The 16881-nt window shown below is 42.2% G+C and overlaps 2 protein-coding genes across 3 annotated transcripts in view; one reads left to right on the forward strand and one right to left on the reverse strand.

Moving 5' to 3' along the window:
* The window catches only part of LOC121584414 (ataxin-2), a 29364-nt gene extending 22898 nt beyond the window's left edge, over positions 1-6466 (reverse strand). Inside the window, exon 1 of the mRNA XM_041900273.2 lies at positions 6385-6466. The gene's annotated coding sequence lies outside the window, so the exon portion shown is untranslated. The remainder of the gene's footprint in view (positions 1-6384) is intronic.
* A 234-nt stretch (positions 6467-6700) lies between these two features.
* LOC121584416 (MAP kinase-activated protein kinase 5) overlaps positions 6701-16881 on the forward strand; it is a 28453-nt gene continuing 18272 nt past the window's right edge. For both annotated transcript variants that reach the window (XM_041900278.2, XM_041900279.2), the window contains exons 1-4: positions 6701-6781; positions 8983-9056; positions 12217-12292; positions 15602-15699. In XM_041900278.2, coding sequence (XP_041756212.2) covers positions 6746-6781; positions 8983-9056; positions 12217-12292; positions 15602-15699 — 284 coding nt within the window. In that variant the 5' untranslated portion in view covers positions 6701-6745. The remainder of the gene's footprint in view (positions 6782-8982; positions 9057-12216; positions 12293-15601; positions 15700-16881) is intronic.

The following is a 16881-nucleotide window of genomic DNA, read 5'->3' on the forward strand; positions in this document are numbered from 1 at the left end:
GTTGGACCTCTGTTTGATCGAATGTGGTAGTGCCAGAATCCCAGAACAGTGCTGTCCCAGGGCAGATTCCTGAAATCTATCAATTTCAAACGGAGCATAACTGCTTATTGGTAGGGAAGTAGCAGTATTTATATTTCTATAGCTTGGTATAGGGACCATTTGTATCTCTCACATGTAAAATAAATAGATTTTACCAATATATTTGATCTATTTTTTTTGTAATCTGACTACAGATAATCTCCAAATCATTTAGTGACAGTTTCACTGACACAGATTAAAGAGCCTATATAGAACTTTTGCCTCAGGTTTTTTGTTGTTGTTGTCAAACGGGGTCCTCTAAATGGACATAGCTATATTTTCAAAAAAATACTTAATTGGACAGAAAGGGGCACACCTTGGCACATGAGCAAAATCATATTATGCTTGCCTAATTTGTGTGGCATCATGAGATAAGAAATTGATTAATAGTATTGTAACAACTGTTGCCTAGGAATGCTCGTTAAGATCTACCCTATTGGAGCGATGGTTTTTGGTCGAGTTCTGGTCTGACTACATTGTAGATGAATGCCATATCTTACAATGCCTGGATAGGTATTTAACATATCAGCTAACCACATCATATGATATAGCAATCTGATGCCAGACTGCACAGTCGATGACGTAGTTGTAACCACTGGTTGATGCAATGCAATGCCTGCACATCTTGTTGGGCAGGAACTCAACCTCTGAGTTTGCCTATGGGTTGGGAGACCAGGGTCACGTTCAGGAAGGCACAAAGTGCAACATTTATAGATCTGAACGAACAATTATATGTTTATGGTTATGATTATGGTGGCTCGGACAGTAATTGTGTGTGGAGTGCTGCTGCACCAGTTTCACTATTTAAAATGGTCACACCCATATTGATCAGGTCACACCGATATTGATCAGGTCCCACCCATATTTATCAGGTCACACCCTTATTGATCAGGTCACACCCTGCCATACTCACCAAGCAAACATACTTTGAAAACTGTTGAAGAATGTTTCGCACTAGCCCAATAATGGACTAAAGGAGCCTAATGTTACTTCTTATAGTCTAGGGACTTACAGTGAGGGAAAAAAGTATTTGATCCCCTGCTGATTTTGTACGTTTGCCCACTGACAAAGACATGATCAGTCTATAATTTGAATGGTAGGTTTATTTTAACAGTGAGAGACAGAATAACAACAAAAAAATCCAGAAAAACGCATGTCAAAAATGTTATAAATTGATTTGCATTTTAATGAGGGAAATAAGTATTTGACCCCTCTGCAAAACATGACTTAGTATTTGGTGGCAAAACCCTTGTTGGCAATCACAGAGGTCAGACGTTTCTTGTAGTTGGCCAACAGGTTTGCACACATCTCAGGAGGGATTTTTTTCCACTCCTCTTTGCAGATCTTCTCCAAGTCATTATGGTTTCGAGGCTGATGTTTGGCAACTCGAACCTTCAACTCCCTCCACAGATTTTCTATGGGATTAAGGTCTGGAAACTGGCTAGGCCACTCCAGGACCTTAATGTGCTTCTTCTTGAGCCACTCCTTTGTTTCCTTGGCCGTGTGTTTTGGGTCATTGTCATGCTGGAATACCCATCCACGACCCATTTTCAATGCCCTGGCGGAGGGAAGGAGGTTCTCACCCAAGATTTGACGGTACATGGCCCTGTCCATCGTCCCTTTGATGCGGTGAAGTTGTCCTGTCCCCTTAGCAGAAAAACACCCCCAAAGCATAATGTTTCCACCTCCATGTTTGACAGTGGGGATGGGGTGTTCTTGGGGTCATAGGCAGCATTCCTCCTCCTCCAAACACGGCGAGTTGAGTTGATGCCAAAGAGCTCGATTTTGGTCTCATCTGACCACAACACTTTCACCCAGTTCTCCTCTGAATCATTCAGATGTTAATTGGCAAACTTCAGACGGCCCTGTATATGTGCTTTCTTGAGCAGGGGGACCTTGCGGGCGCTGCAGGATTTCAGTCCTTCACGGCGTAGTGTGTTATCAATTGTTTTCTTGGTGACTATGGTCCCAGCTGCCTTGAGATCATTAACAAGATCCTCCTGTGTAGTTCTGGGCTAATTCCTCACCATTCTCATGATCAATGCAACTCCACGAGGTGAGATCTTGCATGGAGCCCCAGGCAGAGGGTGATTGACAGTTATTTTGTGTTTCTTCCATTTGCGAATAATCGCACCAACTGTTGTCACCTTCTCACCAAGCTGCTTGGCGATGGTCTTGTAGCCCATTCCAGCCTTGTGTACGTCTACAATCTTGTCCCTGACATCCTTGGAGAGCTCTTTGGTCTTGGCCATGGTGGAGAGTTTGGAATCTGATTGATTGATTGCTTCTGTGGACAGGTGTCTTTTATACAGGTAACAAGCTGAGATTAGGAGCACTCCCTTTAAGAGTGTGCTCCTAATCTCAGCTCGTTACCTGTATAAAAGACACCTGGGAGCCAGAAATCTTTCTGATTGAGAGGGGGTCAAATACTTATTTCCCTCATTAAAATGCAAATCAATTTATAACATTTTTGACATGCGTTTTTCTGGATTTTTTGTTTGTTATTCTGTCTCTCACTGTTCAAATAAACCTACCATTAAAATTATAGACTGATCATTTATTTGTCAATGGGCAAACGTACAAAATCAGCAGGGGATCAAATACTTTTTTCCCTCACTGTACATGTTCTGTTTAGAAGAAAATTGGCACTGGCAGCCAAAATGGTCAAATACTATATCTAAATGTGAATCGATTCTCAATTGCTGTACAGTTCTAGAAACATAAAGCCTTCTACTTTCATATCACATCAAAATAATTTCACAAATGCAAAATATACAATTACTGTACACTGATTTAACTGGTTTTAACACAGTTGCAGCCGACAGTAGTTTTTAGTGACAACATGTTTGTGGGGTCCGTCTACCATTTACATTCTAAAAGTGTAGTAATTTAACCTTTTTTTTCTATTTCTCGCTGATATGAAAGATATATTCCTTATTGTTTCCAAAACCGTAACACAAGCAATGCATGTTAACTTTTAGAGCAAGCGTCGGGGCTCTTAACAAAACTCCCCCAGCCAGAAGATACTATCGTCAATAGGCGCTAAAGGTAGTTAGCGTCTATGAAAGTGCTAGGTGCACACCGTTGTGAGAAAACATGCTGTTTAGAACAAACAACATGTCACAAAATGTCACAAGGGAGCTTGCACTGCTCCCATTTGCTACGTTGGTGTCAAAAGTGGGATGGTGCCCTTGAGACCATCTGAGAGGTGTGTATGTGAGGGTCTTGGTAGGGACATGCTCTCCCGAAAGGGAGGGGATAGTATATCGAGTAACAACCCTTGCTTTTGGGATCTCCCCCAAGTGATTTAATCCTAGTATTGGAGCAGTGGTTAGCGAGTTTGCCCAGGGCTGGCTGGAAGACTCAGGTTTGAATCCCACAAAGTAAGTTGCACTGTTGCCATTGGCTACAGTATTCTCCATACATGCAGCCAACATTCAAGCTGAAATTTGACTAAACAACTAAACATTCAACTACTTTCCGGCAGACGGAAATAATGCAATAGTTTACCCAAAGATGGTGGATATATGAAGATAGTTCACTCAGGTCATTTACCAATGAAAAAATGTGTAACTTCTGGTCTGCTTAATGGGTGACTCTCCCATAGACACCAGTGCGTTAGGGAGTGGGGTGTCTCGCTTCCTCTTCCGTCTCTGGTTGACCCTCTTGCTTTAAAAATACACTATATATACAAAAGTATGTGGACACCCCTTCAAATTTGTGAATTCGGCTATTTCAGCCACACCTGTTGCTGACAGGTGTATAAAATCGAGCACACAGCCATGCAATCTCCATAAACAAATATTGGCAGTAGAAAGGCCTTACTGAAGCGCTCAGTGACTTTCAACGTGGCACCCTCATAGGATGCCACCATTCCAACAAGTTAGTTCTTCAAATTTCTGCCCTGCTAGAGCTGCCCCGGTCAACTGTAAGCGCTGTTATTGTGAAGTAGAAACATCTAGGAGCAACAACGGCTTAGCCGCGAAGTGGTAGGCCACACAAGCTCACAGAACGGGACCGTTGTTTGCTGAAGTGCGTAGTGCGTAAAAATCGTCTGTCCTCAGTTGCAACACTCACTACCGAGCTCCAAACTGCCTCTGGAAGCAACGTCAGTACAATAACTGTTCGTAGGGAGCTTCATGAAATGGGTTTCCATGACCGAGCAGCCGCACACATGCATAAGATCACCATGAGCAAAGGCAATTGTCGGCTAGAGTGGTGTAAAGCTCGCCATCATTGGACTCTGGAGCAGGGGAAACGCGTTCTCTGGAGTGATGAATCATGCTTCACCATCTGGCAGTCCGACGGACGAATCTGGGTTTTTGCGGATGCCAGGAGAACGCTACCTGCCCGGATACATAGTCCCGAATGCATAGTGCCAACTGTAAAGTTTGGTGGAGGAGGAATAATGGTCTGGGGCTGTTTTTGATGGTTCGGACTAGGCCCCTTAGTTCCAGTGAAGGGAAATCTTAATGTTACAGCGTACAATTACATTCTAGACGATTCTATGCTTCCAACTTTGTGTTAACAGTTTGGGGAAGGCCCTTTCCTGTTTCAGCATGACAACAAAGCGAGGTCCATACAGAAATGGTTTGTCGAGATCGGTGTGGAAGAACTGCGAGCCAGGCCTTATCGCCCAACATCAGTGCCCGACCTCACTGATGCTCTTGTGGCTGAATGAAAGCAAGTCCCCGCTGCAATGTTCCAACATCTAGTGGAAAGCCTTCCCAGAAGTGGAGGCTGTTATAGCAGCGAAATGGGGACCAACTCCATATTAATGCCCATGATTTAGGAATGAGATGTTCAACGAGCAATGTCCACATACTTTTGGTCATGCGGTGTATATTTGTGCAAAGATTGTCTATTATATTGACAAGATAGTCAAGTGACAGCTCTAACAATGGAAATACATGTCCTCAAAGACGGAAGGCAGGTGAGATCAGGTGGGACCATTCTAGCCAATGAGAGGGCAGATACACGTGTAAACGTGACATAGAGATAGATAAGAGTACTCATCTTTATTTACATTTTAGTCATTTAGCAGACGCTCTTATCCAGAGCGACTTACAGTTAGTGAGTACATACATTTTCATACTGGTCCCCCGTGGGAATCGAACCCACAACCCTGGCGTTGCATGCGCCATGCTCTACCAACTGAGCTACACGGGACTACATTATAGTGTCTATGACAGCATGGGCAGCGCCATTGAGGCTATCTCAATTTTAAAGTAGTCCATCTTCTTCTTCATTGGCTGATTGCTCCCAACTCATAGAAATCCACACCCAATTGACTACTTTAAAATGGTGGAAGCCCTTAATGGCAATGTCCAGTTAGGGTTATATCCATGATGAGTACTCTATGAAAACAGGCACAAGTTGCCGAAATGCCACGTGTGTCCACTTATAACAGTGCATTCGTAACAACTTAACCATTACGAAACTTCTATTCGATCAATAAATCTCCACGAAGCAAATTAGCAATATATTTTTTGTTAATATACACAAATTCCTCATTTCGTGGACAGATTTTGGGAGGAGTAAAACCTCTCGCTTGGCCTCTTCCTCTTTGCTTTGTGCCCGCATTGAGCAAAAAGGACCCCAAGGCCCAATAAATGGCTGGCTTTTCCTGCCCAATTTAATAATAACGACGGGAAATGGATTACAAGTGAACCGGACTCAATGCAACTATTATACTTGACTTTCATATTGAAAGTTGTAGTGGTGACATTCCTGAAATATTTGGAATTGCAATGTCTTAAAATGTGTATCATTTTCATCAGGCTTTCGTTATACACCGTTCTTGTTTAGTTAGCACTCGATGTATTTAAGTCACAAACTGGTCGGCAAAAAAAAAAAAATATCTATCATCTATTGTGTTTAACGATATCTAACCTGGAGGGCTATTTACTTTTTAAATGATGGTTGGGTTGCTAGCTAGCAGGCTCTTTTAGCTAGTTATTTTGCTAGCTAAGCAAGCGTCGACGAGTTTTGGTACTCGGTGTACCTTTTTCTCCTCCCCGCCGCTTTATTTTCACCCGAAACCCCTGGTCTCTCAACAACGTTTGTTTTGACTTTTTATTTAGCAAGTTTGCAGGCTTTTACAACACAACGAAACCCGTGACGAAGAGCCACATTAGCTAGTAGCCGCTCATTTGACCGGTGCTTGATGCGTGTCCTGTAGCTATCTTCCTAGCTAGCTAGCCAAGTGCTCAATCATATCCCTCAATGGCTAAAAATACACCACTCTTTGTCCCCCACTCAGCGTCCTACCAAAAGCGGTGAGTTTGCCTATTGGAGCCCGTTCACCTTTCGACTTTTCAGACAACCCGTTGGGACTTTGTCGCTCTACATGGTCGCCACAGCCAAGTCAAGACGATCGGAAGAAGTTGGAGGGACTGTAGTTTGTGAAACGAGCTGGAATGAGGCATCTCGCCCCGGCTGGATGTCTTCAAGTCGGGTTACCGAAGTAAACGCATTCAACTGTGGCTTTTTGGCCGAATATCAAGCGTCAACCATGGCCTGTCACCAGTAGCTTGTACCCGGTAGGGAAAACGTTAGCTATTTAACATTGACAATAGCTGTCAAAGGTCAACCCCCTTTGTTTTGATTGTAAACTGAAAGAACTCCCAAAACAAAAGTTAGGACTCTTCTATCACAGTGGAACATCATGTCGGAGGATAACAACGCAGACAAATCCATCAAGGTAAGGTTGCATTTTAATACAGAGCAACTTTTTGCATGCTGGATGTTCTGCTAATGTTATAATAATGCATTGAAATAAGTGTTACTAACTGTAAGTCGCTCTGGATAAGAGCGTCTGCTAAATGACGTAAATGTGATAAATGTCCGATTGTATTTCATAGACAAGTCAGTTGCTTAGATCTAGTGCAAACACATTTTGTTCCTCTTGGTACGTTACTGTAGTATTTTAGCAGTGTTGGGAGTAGTGAAGTACATGTAGTTCAACAACACTGAACAAAGATATAAACGCAACATGTAAAGTGTTGGTCCCATGTTTCATGAGCTGAAATAAGATCTCAGAAATTTTCCATATGCACAAAAAGCTTTTTTCTCTCAAATGTTGTGCACAAATTTGTTTACATCCCTGTTAGTGAGCATTTCTCATTTGCCAATATAATCCATCCACCTGACAGGTGTGGTATATCAATAAGCTGATTAAACAGCATAATTACACAGGTGCACCTTGTGCTGGGGACAATAAAAGGTCACTCTAAAATGTGCAGTTTTGTCACACAACACAATGCCACAGATGTCTCAAGTTTTGAGGGAGCGTGCAATTGCCATGCTGACTGCAGGAATGACCACCAGAGCTGTGTCCAGAGAATTAAATGTTCATTTCTCTACCATAAGCTGCCTCCAACGTCGTTTTAGAGAAACTGGCAGTACGTCCAATCAGCCTCACAACCGCAGACCATGTGTATGGCGTCGTGTGGGCGAGCAGTTTACTGACGTCAACGTTGTGAACAGAGTTCACTTTCCATGTGTATTAGTTACATGAAACAGCCTGGTTTTGTTTTCCCCTCAACACAATTTAGTGCCCCCAAGTAAACTGAACTCTATGGCAGTGGCATAATACCCATAACCTAGCGGTCAAACAGGGAAATGGTTCCAATCGTTTTTCCACTTACATTTTTCCCCAAAGGGATTTTAGAAACACTTAAAATAAGGGCTGTGTTTCATATAGGCTTACCCTGGCATGACGGACAAGGTGACTTATCAATATAGTTGGCTCTATTTACTTTTATAGATGAATAAACATTCAACCTCTAGTCATGGTGTGTCATGGTCAGAATCAGGTGTAACTAACTTCCAAGCACCCTGAAGCTCAAGTGAGTAGGGTATTCAAGACTATAATTAGCGTACTAGATGCTTTTAGCAGGAAACACTCCTATGTATTAAGGATAGATACCTCCTTGTGAACCCTTTCCCCTCTCTCCAGGTCTGTCTTACATTTTATCCAGCCAGCCTCTCAGTCTGGACCTCTAATCGACCCCTCAGATGCCTGGCCTTGTCTCTCCTGCTCTTGGCTGCTACTCTTAGTGTGTCAGTGGGCATCCATATTAAACATAAAATGTGATCCAAGTGTCCCCTGCTGCTCACACAGCTGGTTCAGAATGTGCTAAGGATGGGAGGAGGCCCGGGGGGGGGATCGGTTTCCACAAGATGGCACAGCCACAAAGTCAAAATTGTCTATATCGTAAAAATTCATGAAAACAAAAATGTGCATTTTGGTGTTAATTTAAGGTTAGGCATAAGGTTAGCAGTGTAATTTAAGGTTAGGTTTAAAATCTGATTTTAAGAGAAATTGTAGAAATGCTACAAATGTTTACTAGTGACGACGAGAGGTGCTGGCTTTTTGGAATAGCCTAGCGCTGAGAATTGGAACACCGCCTGGGGCAAAAAGCTCCAAAGGCCAGAATGGCCCACTAGAGTGAACAGAAAAAGGAAATGTTTTAAGTGGCAAATAAGGAGTTCACGATAAGCATTTAGAGTTTTTGTAAACAACTCTTCCTAGCTACTTGCCAAATACGCCCTTGCTAGTCATAGGATAAAAATGGTTGGAGCAGAGCCCAGAGGTACTGGATAGGGGTCATCTCTGGTCCAAGAAAAGCCTCTGAGTAATTGGTATGCATTACGATAATGGCCAGCGAGTGTATACACAACAGGAGCTTGACTTAGCAAAAGAGAGGAATTGGACAATATTAACTGTGAACAGGGATGCTGCTGCCTACACATGTTTTCTGTGTGAAATGTTCCCAGATGCAGGAGTGGTTGGAGGACTTGAAAGGAAAAAAATACTTATTTCTACTTACAGCTATTTATCATTTTAAAGGTACATGTAATTGACCCAGATGCATTCTTGATTTTGTCCTCCTCTCTTAGGAAACCTCAATCTTGGAGGAGTACAACATCAACTGGACACAGAAGCTCGGGGCTGGGATCAGTGGACCTGTTAGGTGAACATTGTTCTCGCATAGGTTGCCCTATTGAAGGGTTCCCTTTGCCGTAGCCGTAGCATTTGTGCAATGTAGGAGATCCATAAATATTATTGCATAAACCCAGATGAGGTTCAAGAGTTGTCCTCCAGAGGAGTCCAGTGCTCTTACACTGGATTGGAGAAGGTGGTGTCACTCACACCTGTTAAAGGTGGTATTACTCAGTGTGTTTACAGTGGCGCCTGCCCTGGCAGCACCAGCAGCCTCTCAACCCATTGACACATTACCACACTGACCGGGTCGTCTCTGGATAGGGCATTAGTGTCAATGTGTTTGGGATTCACCTCGTCAGCTATGGAGGGTTGTTCCAACATTCTCATGCTTAGGGAATTAGACTTGCGTTGAATTACCTTCACCTCAAAGGCTGCCTTACACTTTCCTGATTCATCTTTGGCCAGGCTGCGCGGATCAGAGGGGTATACTACGACGCTAGCTAGATATTTTCAGGATTTTCTAAAGCTAGCCAGCTTCAGTTGGCTTCAAATTTCACCTCAGGCTTCATCCATGTTACGAATGTGGGTATTTAGCATGCACCCGCTGTTAACTCGAGCCAGCTTGTAACTGCGCGTTCGTGTTGAATGTGGGTAGTCGAACGCCAAACTCTTCATTGAGACAATGCTGAAACTGCAATCCATGGGCGAGTCACTGTCACACTTTCATTTTTGCTGAAAATGAAAGAAAGGTTATCTTGCAAATTCAGCGGGCTATGGTGGGATATAGGCTACTACAAATGCCGTTATTATTTTATTAATCATATTGTTAATGTAGTCTTGGTGTGCTTATCAATGCACACGCCCCTTTTTCTCCACTCCTATGGATGAAATAATCCTATTAAGACATACAAAAGTAAAGTTTTACCACGTGTGACGTTTCAAATGCATCCTGTCATTACTTAATGTGTAGTGTGATGTATTGGGCTGGGAATTGCCAGGGACCTCACAATACGATATCACCATACTTAGGTGCCGTTACGAAATGTATTGTGATTTTCACGATTCTATATGCATTGCGGTTTTTTCCCAAACCTATTACTCCACCATACTGTATGTCTGCTGCAGAGGGACGAGAGAGCCATGAGAGAACGACTTTTGATCAGTCATGGAAATAAAAGTCCTGAATAATAATTGGCTCACTATTTAAAAAGAATATGGAGAACAAACTATGAAGGAAAAATACTGGCGTTTTGGTGCAGGTACAGCCGGCTAGCGCAAAAATATTATTGCAAAAAATTATATTGCGATATAGCGTCAAAGAATATCTTGATATGGAACTATTGATTTACCCCCACCCACCGCCCCCCAATCACTAGTGATATATATTTCAATATTATTATTTTTAACACTAACATTTTGATTTAATAAAACATTTAATCAGTCATCCTCCTCAAATATGGTCCGGAGAGTGAGGGAATGTAATTTGATTGGTCCTCAACTTGCTGCTGAAAAACTTCATTCAGGATAAAGTGGAGCTAGCCTGCCCTGGAGTAGGTTAGAGCTGATGGCGTTGCCATAGAAATGTACCTGGCTAAAAGGTGAACCACCTTCGTGTCTACTGTTATCCCGAGTTGAACATAGAATTGACCAAAGTTAGCTTGCTAACTCCTCCAGCTTCATAGTACACCCCTCAGTTCTTGCTGAGAGTCAATTGTTATCTGGACGATAGGCCTTGTTGATATGATTTGGCCTTCTCTCTGAAACACCTGGAACAGCTGATATGTGACTCAGACTCCAACAGAGTTCAAAGTCCTGGGTTAAGGTTAGCATTTGTCATAGTCTTAAGGCTCGCACACATCGTACGTAATGTGGATCTAGTGTTCGTCTGCCGAACATTCAGCGTGTATGTTTTAGGGACAATTTTCATGCGATTCTACATGTAAAATTGGTGCGCACTCTGTTTGCAGATTTACGTTCAGAGGTGCTAAGTACTCTCTGCCAGCAAACAGTCCTGGTGTGCCTGAGCTGTAAGTCCTTAGCGGCTCACCGTTCCTCATGGTCTTCTGACACACAGCGAACACAAGCTCTTCCATTCCACTGCATGCCGCACCACTTTACTCATTGATTCAGAATGGAGACTCGTTGCTTTCTGTCTAGGCTGATTTCTTGGCCTATCTATAGCTAGATGCTGTAGGCATTACTGGCCTATATCTTTGCTCTCTCCTTCCTTGTTCCCCTCATACTCTTTCTGATGCTTCAGGAATTTCACTCCCCCTGTTGAACTTTGGTCGAGCAGAATGTTCCTCCAGGATAGGCTAGGTTTTATTCTTAGTGTAATCTGAGTTTAGGAGCAGAGGTTATGGTTTGGATTGAATGTTTGTGTCCTCAGTGAGAGGCTGGTACTGGTATTAAGCCTACTCTTAGTTAACCTAATAACGGTGTGGACCAGCATTAGCTCTAGGGCTGGGAATTGCCAGGGACCTCACAATACGATATTATCACGGTACATCGGTGCTGATACGATATGTATTGCGATTCGATACTGTGATGTGTTGTTCTAAACATATTGCTGCTGCAGAGGGACGAGAGAGCCATGGGAAAATGAGTTTGGATCAGTCATGGAAATAAAAGTGGTGAAAAGAAATTGGCGCTCTAATTTAAGAACAAGATGGAGAACAAGCTATGAAGGAAAAATGCAGGATTTTAATACGAGATTGTCAAAACGATATGATATATCGTCAAATTATATCCCGATATGTAACGATCGATAAAAAAAAAAAAATCCTCCATCACTAATTAGCTCTTGGGCTGCACGATATGGGCAAATTATGTAATGGTGAATTAAAAAAAATGTTTTTATGATAGTTTTCTCAATCTTGCAATTGCAATATTACTTTTGATTTTAGATCAAAACACTTGGGTGAACTGTGTTCGAATCATAGAAATAAAGTGTGTATTCCAATTCTATGATTGGTGGTGTTTGGCATGACAACTAATGAAAAAGCCAGGTACAGTAAAAGTTGTGACAGGGTAGGAACCAAAGTGTTGGTTGAATGTTTTTTTTTGCCGCCTCTTGCGATATTAAAATTAGATGCAATGTGCAGCCCTAATTAGCGCCATGAAAAGCTGGCTCACTATTGTTATATTGTCTGATTTTCTTCTTTACATATTTCTCTTCCTCTCCATAGAGTTTGTGTTAAGAAGTCGACTCAGGAACGATTGGCCTTGAAGATCCTCATTGATCGTCCCAAGGCCCGAAATGAGGTTTTGAACCATTGTTTTGGTTTTCTGATTGTCTTTTGTTCGTGTCGTCCTTGTCTGTGTGTCATCTGCACTTTATGTGTCTTGTGTTTGGTCTGTTTTGTCAGTGTTGAGTCTGCTGTGTTGTCTTTGTGTACGTCCCAAATGGCGTCCTATTCCCTATAAAGTGCACTGATTTCGACCAGGATCCATAGGGCTCTGCTCAAATATAGTGCACTATATAGGGAATACGGTTTCATTTAGGACATAATATGCAGTCAAATATATTGGCACCCTTGCATGAAACACAATTTCTTTAAAAATAATACATTACATTTTACAACTGTACAGGACCAAAAATAATAATTGAAACTGAAATTAAGATTTTTCACTTCAAAGTAAAAAATGGCCTTGACTAAGTTATTAAAAATGATTGTTTACTGTATAATTTCTCACATGGTAAGTTGCAGGTGCATACATGGTAAAAATGGCCATTCAACTACACTGTGTGCACAATTATTAGGCAAGTCAGTATTTTGACCATATCATCATTATTATGCATATTTCTTAACTCCAAGCTGTATAAACTGGAATGCTTATTGGATTTAAGCATATCAGGTGATGTGTATTTGTGTAATGAGGGAGGGTGTGGCCTAAGGAAATCAACACCCTATGTCAAGGTGTGTATAATTATTAGGCAGCTTCTTTTCCTCAGGCAAAAAGAGAGATTTTAACTGACTGAAAAGTGAAAAATTGTAAAAAGTATTTCAGAGGGATGCAGCACTCTTGAAATTGCTAAGATATTGGGGCGTGATCACAGAACCATCAAATGTTTTGTTGCAAATAGTCAACATGGTCACAAGAACTGTGTTGAGAAAAAAAGACGCAAATTAACTGCCAAAGATTTGAGAAGAATCAAACGTGAAGCTACCAGGAACCCATTATCCTCCAGTGCTGTCATATTCCAGAACAGCAAACTACCTGGAGTGCCCAGAAGTACATGGTGTTCAGTGCTCAGAGACATGGCCAAGGTAAGGAAGGCTGAATTCTGACCACCACTGAACAAGACACAAGTTGAAACGTCAAGACTGGGCCAAGAAATATCTGAAGACAGATTTTTCAAAGGTTTTATGGACTGATGAGATGAGTGACTCTTGACGGACCAGATGGATGGGCACGTGGCTGGATCAGTAACGGGCACGGAGCTCCACTTCGACTCAGACGCCAGCAAGGTGGAGGTGGGGTACTGGTATGGGCTGGTATTATTAAAGATGAGCTAGTTGGACCTTTTCGGGTTGAAGATGGACTCAAACTCAACTCCCAAACCTACTGCCAGTTTTTAGAAGACACTTTCCTCAAGCAGTGGTACAGGAAGAAGTCTGCATCTTTCAAGAAGACCATGATTTTTATGCAGGACAATGCTCCATCGCATGCATCGAAGTACTCCGCTGCGTGGCTAGCCAGTAAAGGCCTTAAAGATGAAAGAATAATGACATGGCCCCCTTCCTCACCTGACCTAAACCCTATTGAGAACTTGTGGTCCCTTCTTAAACGGTCGATTTACGGGGAAGGAAAACAGTACACCTCTCTGACCAGTGTCTGGGAGGCTATGGTTGCTGCTGCACAAAAAGTTGGTAGTCAACAGATCAAGGAACTGACAGACTCCATGGATGGAAGGCTTATGACTGTTATTGAAAAGAAGGGTGGCTATATTGGTCACTGATATTTTTTGTTGTAATGTCAAATGTTTATTTATAAGTTTGAGTTTGTTTGTTATTCTCACTTTAACAGATGAAAATAAACAGGTGAGATGGGGAACTTTTCGTTTTTCATTTAGTTGCATAATAATTCTGCACACAAATAGTTGCCCAATAATTGTGCACACAGATATTCTCCAAAGAAAGCCAAAACCTCACTTTTACTTTCTTAGATATTCAAGTTTGAGGTTTATTAACATTTTGGATTGACCGAGAGCACTGTAGTTGTTCAATAATAAAATTAATCCTCAAACATACAACTTGCCTAATAATTGTGCACACAGTGTAGTTAAAAAAAAAAGAGAAAAAAAAGAACATTCTGCTCCCTTGCACTCAATTGGAAAGTCACTCAGCCACCCAGCCCACTACTTACTATTAGATAAAGCACCTTGGCAGAGTAGTGAACTGCATGTGGTTCAGCTAGTCATTGAATTAAATTCTGCTGTAGCTTGGTGGTAGTTTAACTAAATTCAAATGTTGGTAGTGTTTTCAGTAGTTAATTACTTATTTGCCATGTAGTGGTGTAGCTAACTACTGGAACTACACACTACTCTTTTTGCAAAAATAAAATATGGGTGAAGTAGGCAAGAATATACTTTGTTTTCCTCCATCAGACCGGCCTAATTCTCACTTGAAACTAGGCTTGGGCGATATACCGTATACCAGGGTATTTCGAAATACCTGGGTATTTTTGGGGTAGGGGACACCGCTGCAGGGGTAGAACTATATGAAATCTAGCATGTGTACATTTAAATCCAGCTCAGGGCTCCAGCTATGCATTTGGTTTGCTAACTTGCTAGCCAAGTGGCTAGATGTCAAGATTCTTGGTTACAGCAGAGACATTCAATCCTCTCCTGGATCAAGATCCCTGTTTTGTGCGTCGTCGTCCCACCCCACTCTCCGTCCCCCATTACAAAATGTCATTAGATGTATTTTAAAAAAATTAAGCGCCCCTTACATTCGATAATACCGTATACCCCGGTATGGTACAGAAATGGTATGACTATATGAAAATCTGAATACCGCCCATCCCTACTTTAAACATAGTTGTTGTGTTTTAATAGACTAAATTACACATTTTGTTAACATCTGACTCCAGAGTGAACTGTTCTTGCAATTTGCAGTCTGACATATCCGATTTTAGTTATGATAATTTTAGTGAACTACTTTTCCAAAGTAACTTAATTAAGTAAAATATGTTTAAGGGTAGCTTAACTTCTTCCAGTGTGAAGTAAATGGTAGCTTGGTAAACTATATTTTCAGAGTAGCTTCCCCAACACTGCCACTCGGCTACCTGCAGTTGTTCAGCTGTGTGATGTGCAGTCCAAAGGAGCAGCCCCCCACAGCAGCACAGTGTCCCATCAGTGCAACATGCCCTTATCAGCTCTCAAGGCCTGTTTGTTTCTGCAAGGAACACTGAAAAATAAAAGTATGTCTCTGTAGTTTTGCCGATTGGTTATCTGCACTGTTTGTGTGTATCAATCGTTAAAGACAAGACGGTCTGCCTCTGCCTAGCCAGACATGGTCAGTGTCACCAGGCATGTTTTAACTCTTTGTTCTGTCCGTGATGATTTAGGTGCGGCTTCACATGATGTGTGCCACACAACCCAACATCGTGCAGATTATGGAGGTGTACGCCAACAGTGTGCAGTTTCCTCACGAATCCACTCCAAGGTGAGGAGGAGCAAGTACCAGCACATACAACACGTCATTGACGGGATCACTTAGAAACATGTGAATGCCACTGTCATATTGCTACATACAGTATTAACACATATTAATGCTTATGCACCTAGTGTACTTTTTTTAGGTACTAAAAAAGTGATGGGATATCAGTTCTTGCCCGCAACAGTCAACCCTTATTAATCCACATCCTTGTTCGAGGCATAGACCAAATGGCACAGTTCTAAGCGATCTTGTACTGTATGTATACCATTTCAAGCCAACCCCATGGCTATTATATACAGTGGGGAGAACAAGTATTTGATACACTGCAGATTGTGCTGGTTTTCCTACTTACAAAGCATGTAGAGGTCTGTAATTTTTATCATAGGTACACTTCAACTGTGAGAGACGGAATCTAAAACAGAAATCCAGAAAATCACATTGTATGATTTTTAAGTAATTAATTTGCATTTTATTGCATGACATAAGTATTTGATACATCAGAAAAGCAGAACTTAATATTTGGTACAGAAACCTTTGTTTGCAATTACAGAGATCATACGTTTCCTGTAGGTCTTGACCAGGTTTGCACACACTGCAGCAGGGATTTTGGCCCACTCCTCCATACAGACCTTCTCCAGATCCTTCAGGTTTCGGGGCTGTCGCTGGGCAATACGGACTTTCAGCTCCCTCCAAAGATTTTTTTATTGGGTTCAGGTCTGGAGACTGGCTAGGCCACTCCAGGACCTTGAGATGCCTCTTACGGAGCCACTCCTTAGTTGCCCTGGCTGTGTGTTTCGGGTCATTGTCATGCTGGAAGACCCAGCCACGACCCATCTTCAATGCTCTTACTGAGGGAAGGAGGTTGTTGGCCAAGATCTCGCGATACATGGCCCCATCCATCCTCCCCTCAATACGGTGCAGTCGTCCTGTCCCCTTTGCAGAAAAGCATCCCCAAAGAATGATGTTTCCACCTCCATGCTTCACGGTTGGGATGGTGTTCTTGGGGTTGTACTCATCCTTCTTCTTCCTCCAAACATGGCGAGTGGAGTTTAGACCAAAAAGCTCTATTTTTCTCATCAGACCACATGACCTTCTCCCATTCCTCCTCTGGATCATCCAGATGGTCATTGTTAAACTTCAGACGGGCCTGGACATGCGCTGGCTTGAGCAGGGGGACCTTGCGTGCGC

This window comes from Coregonus clupeaformis, chromosome 16 (assembly GCF_020615455.1).
Source record: "Coregonus clupeaformis isolate EN_2021a chromosome 16, ASM2061545v1, whole genome shotgun sequence".
Classification (NCBI taxonomy): Eukaryota; Metazoa; Chordata; class Actinopteri; order Salmoniformes; family Salmonidae; genus Coregonus; species Coregonus clupeaformis.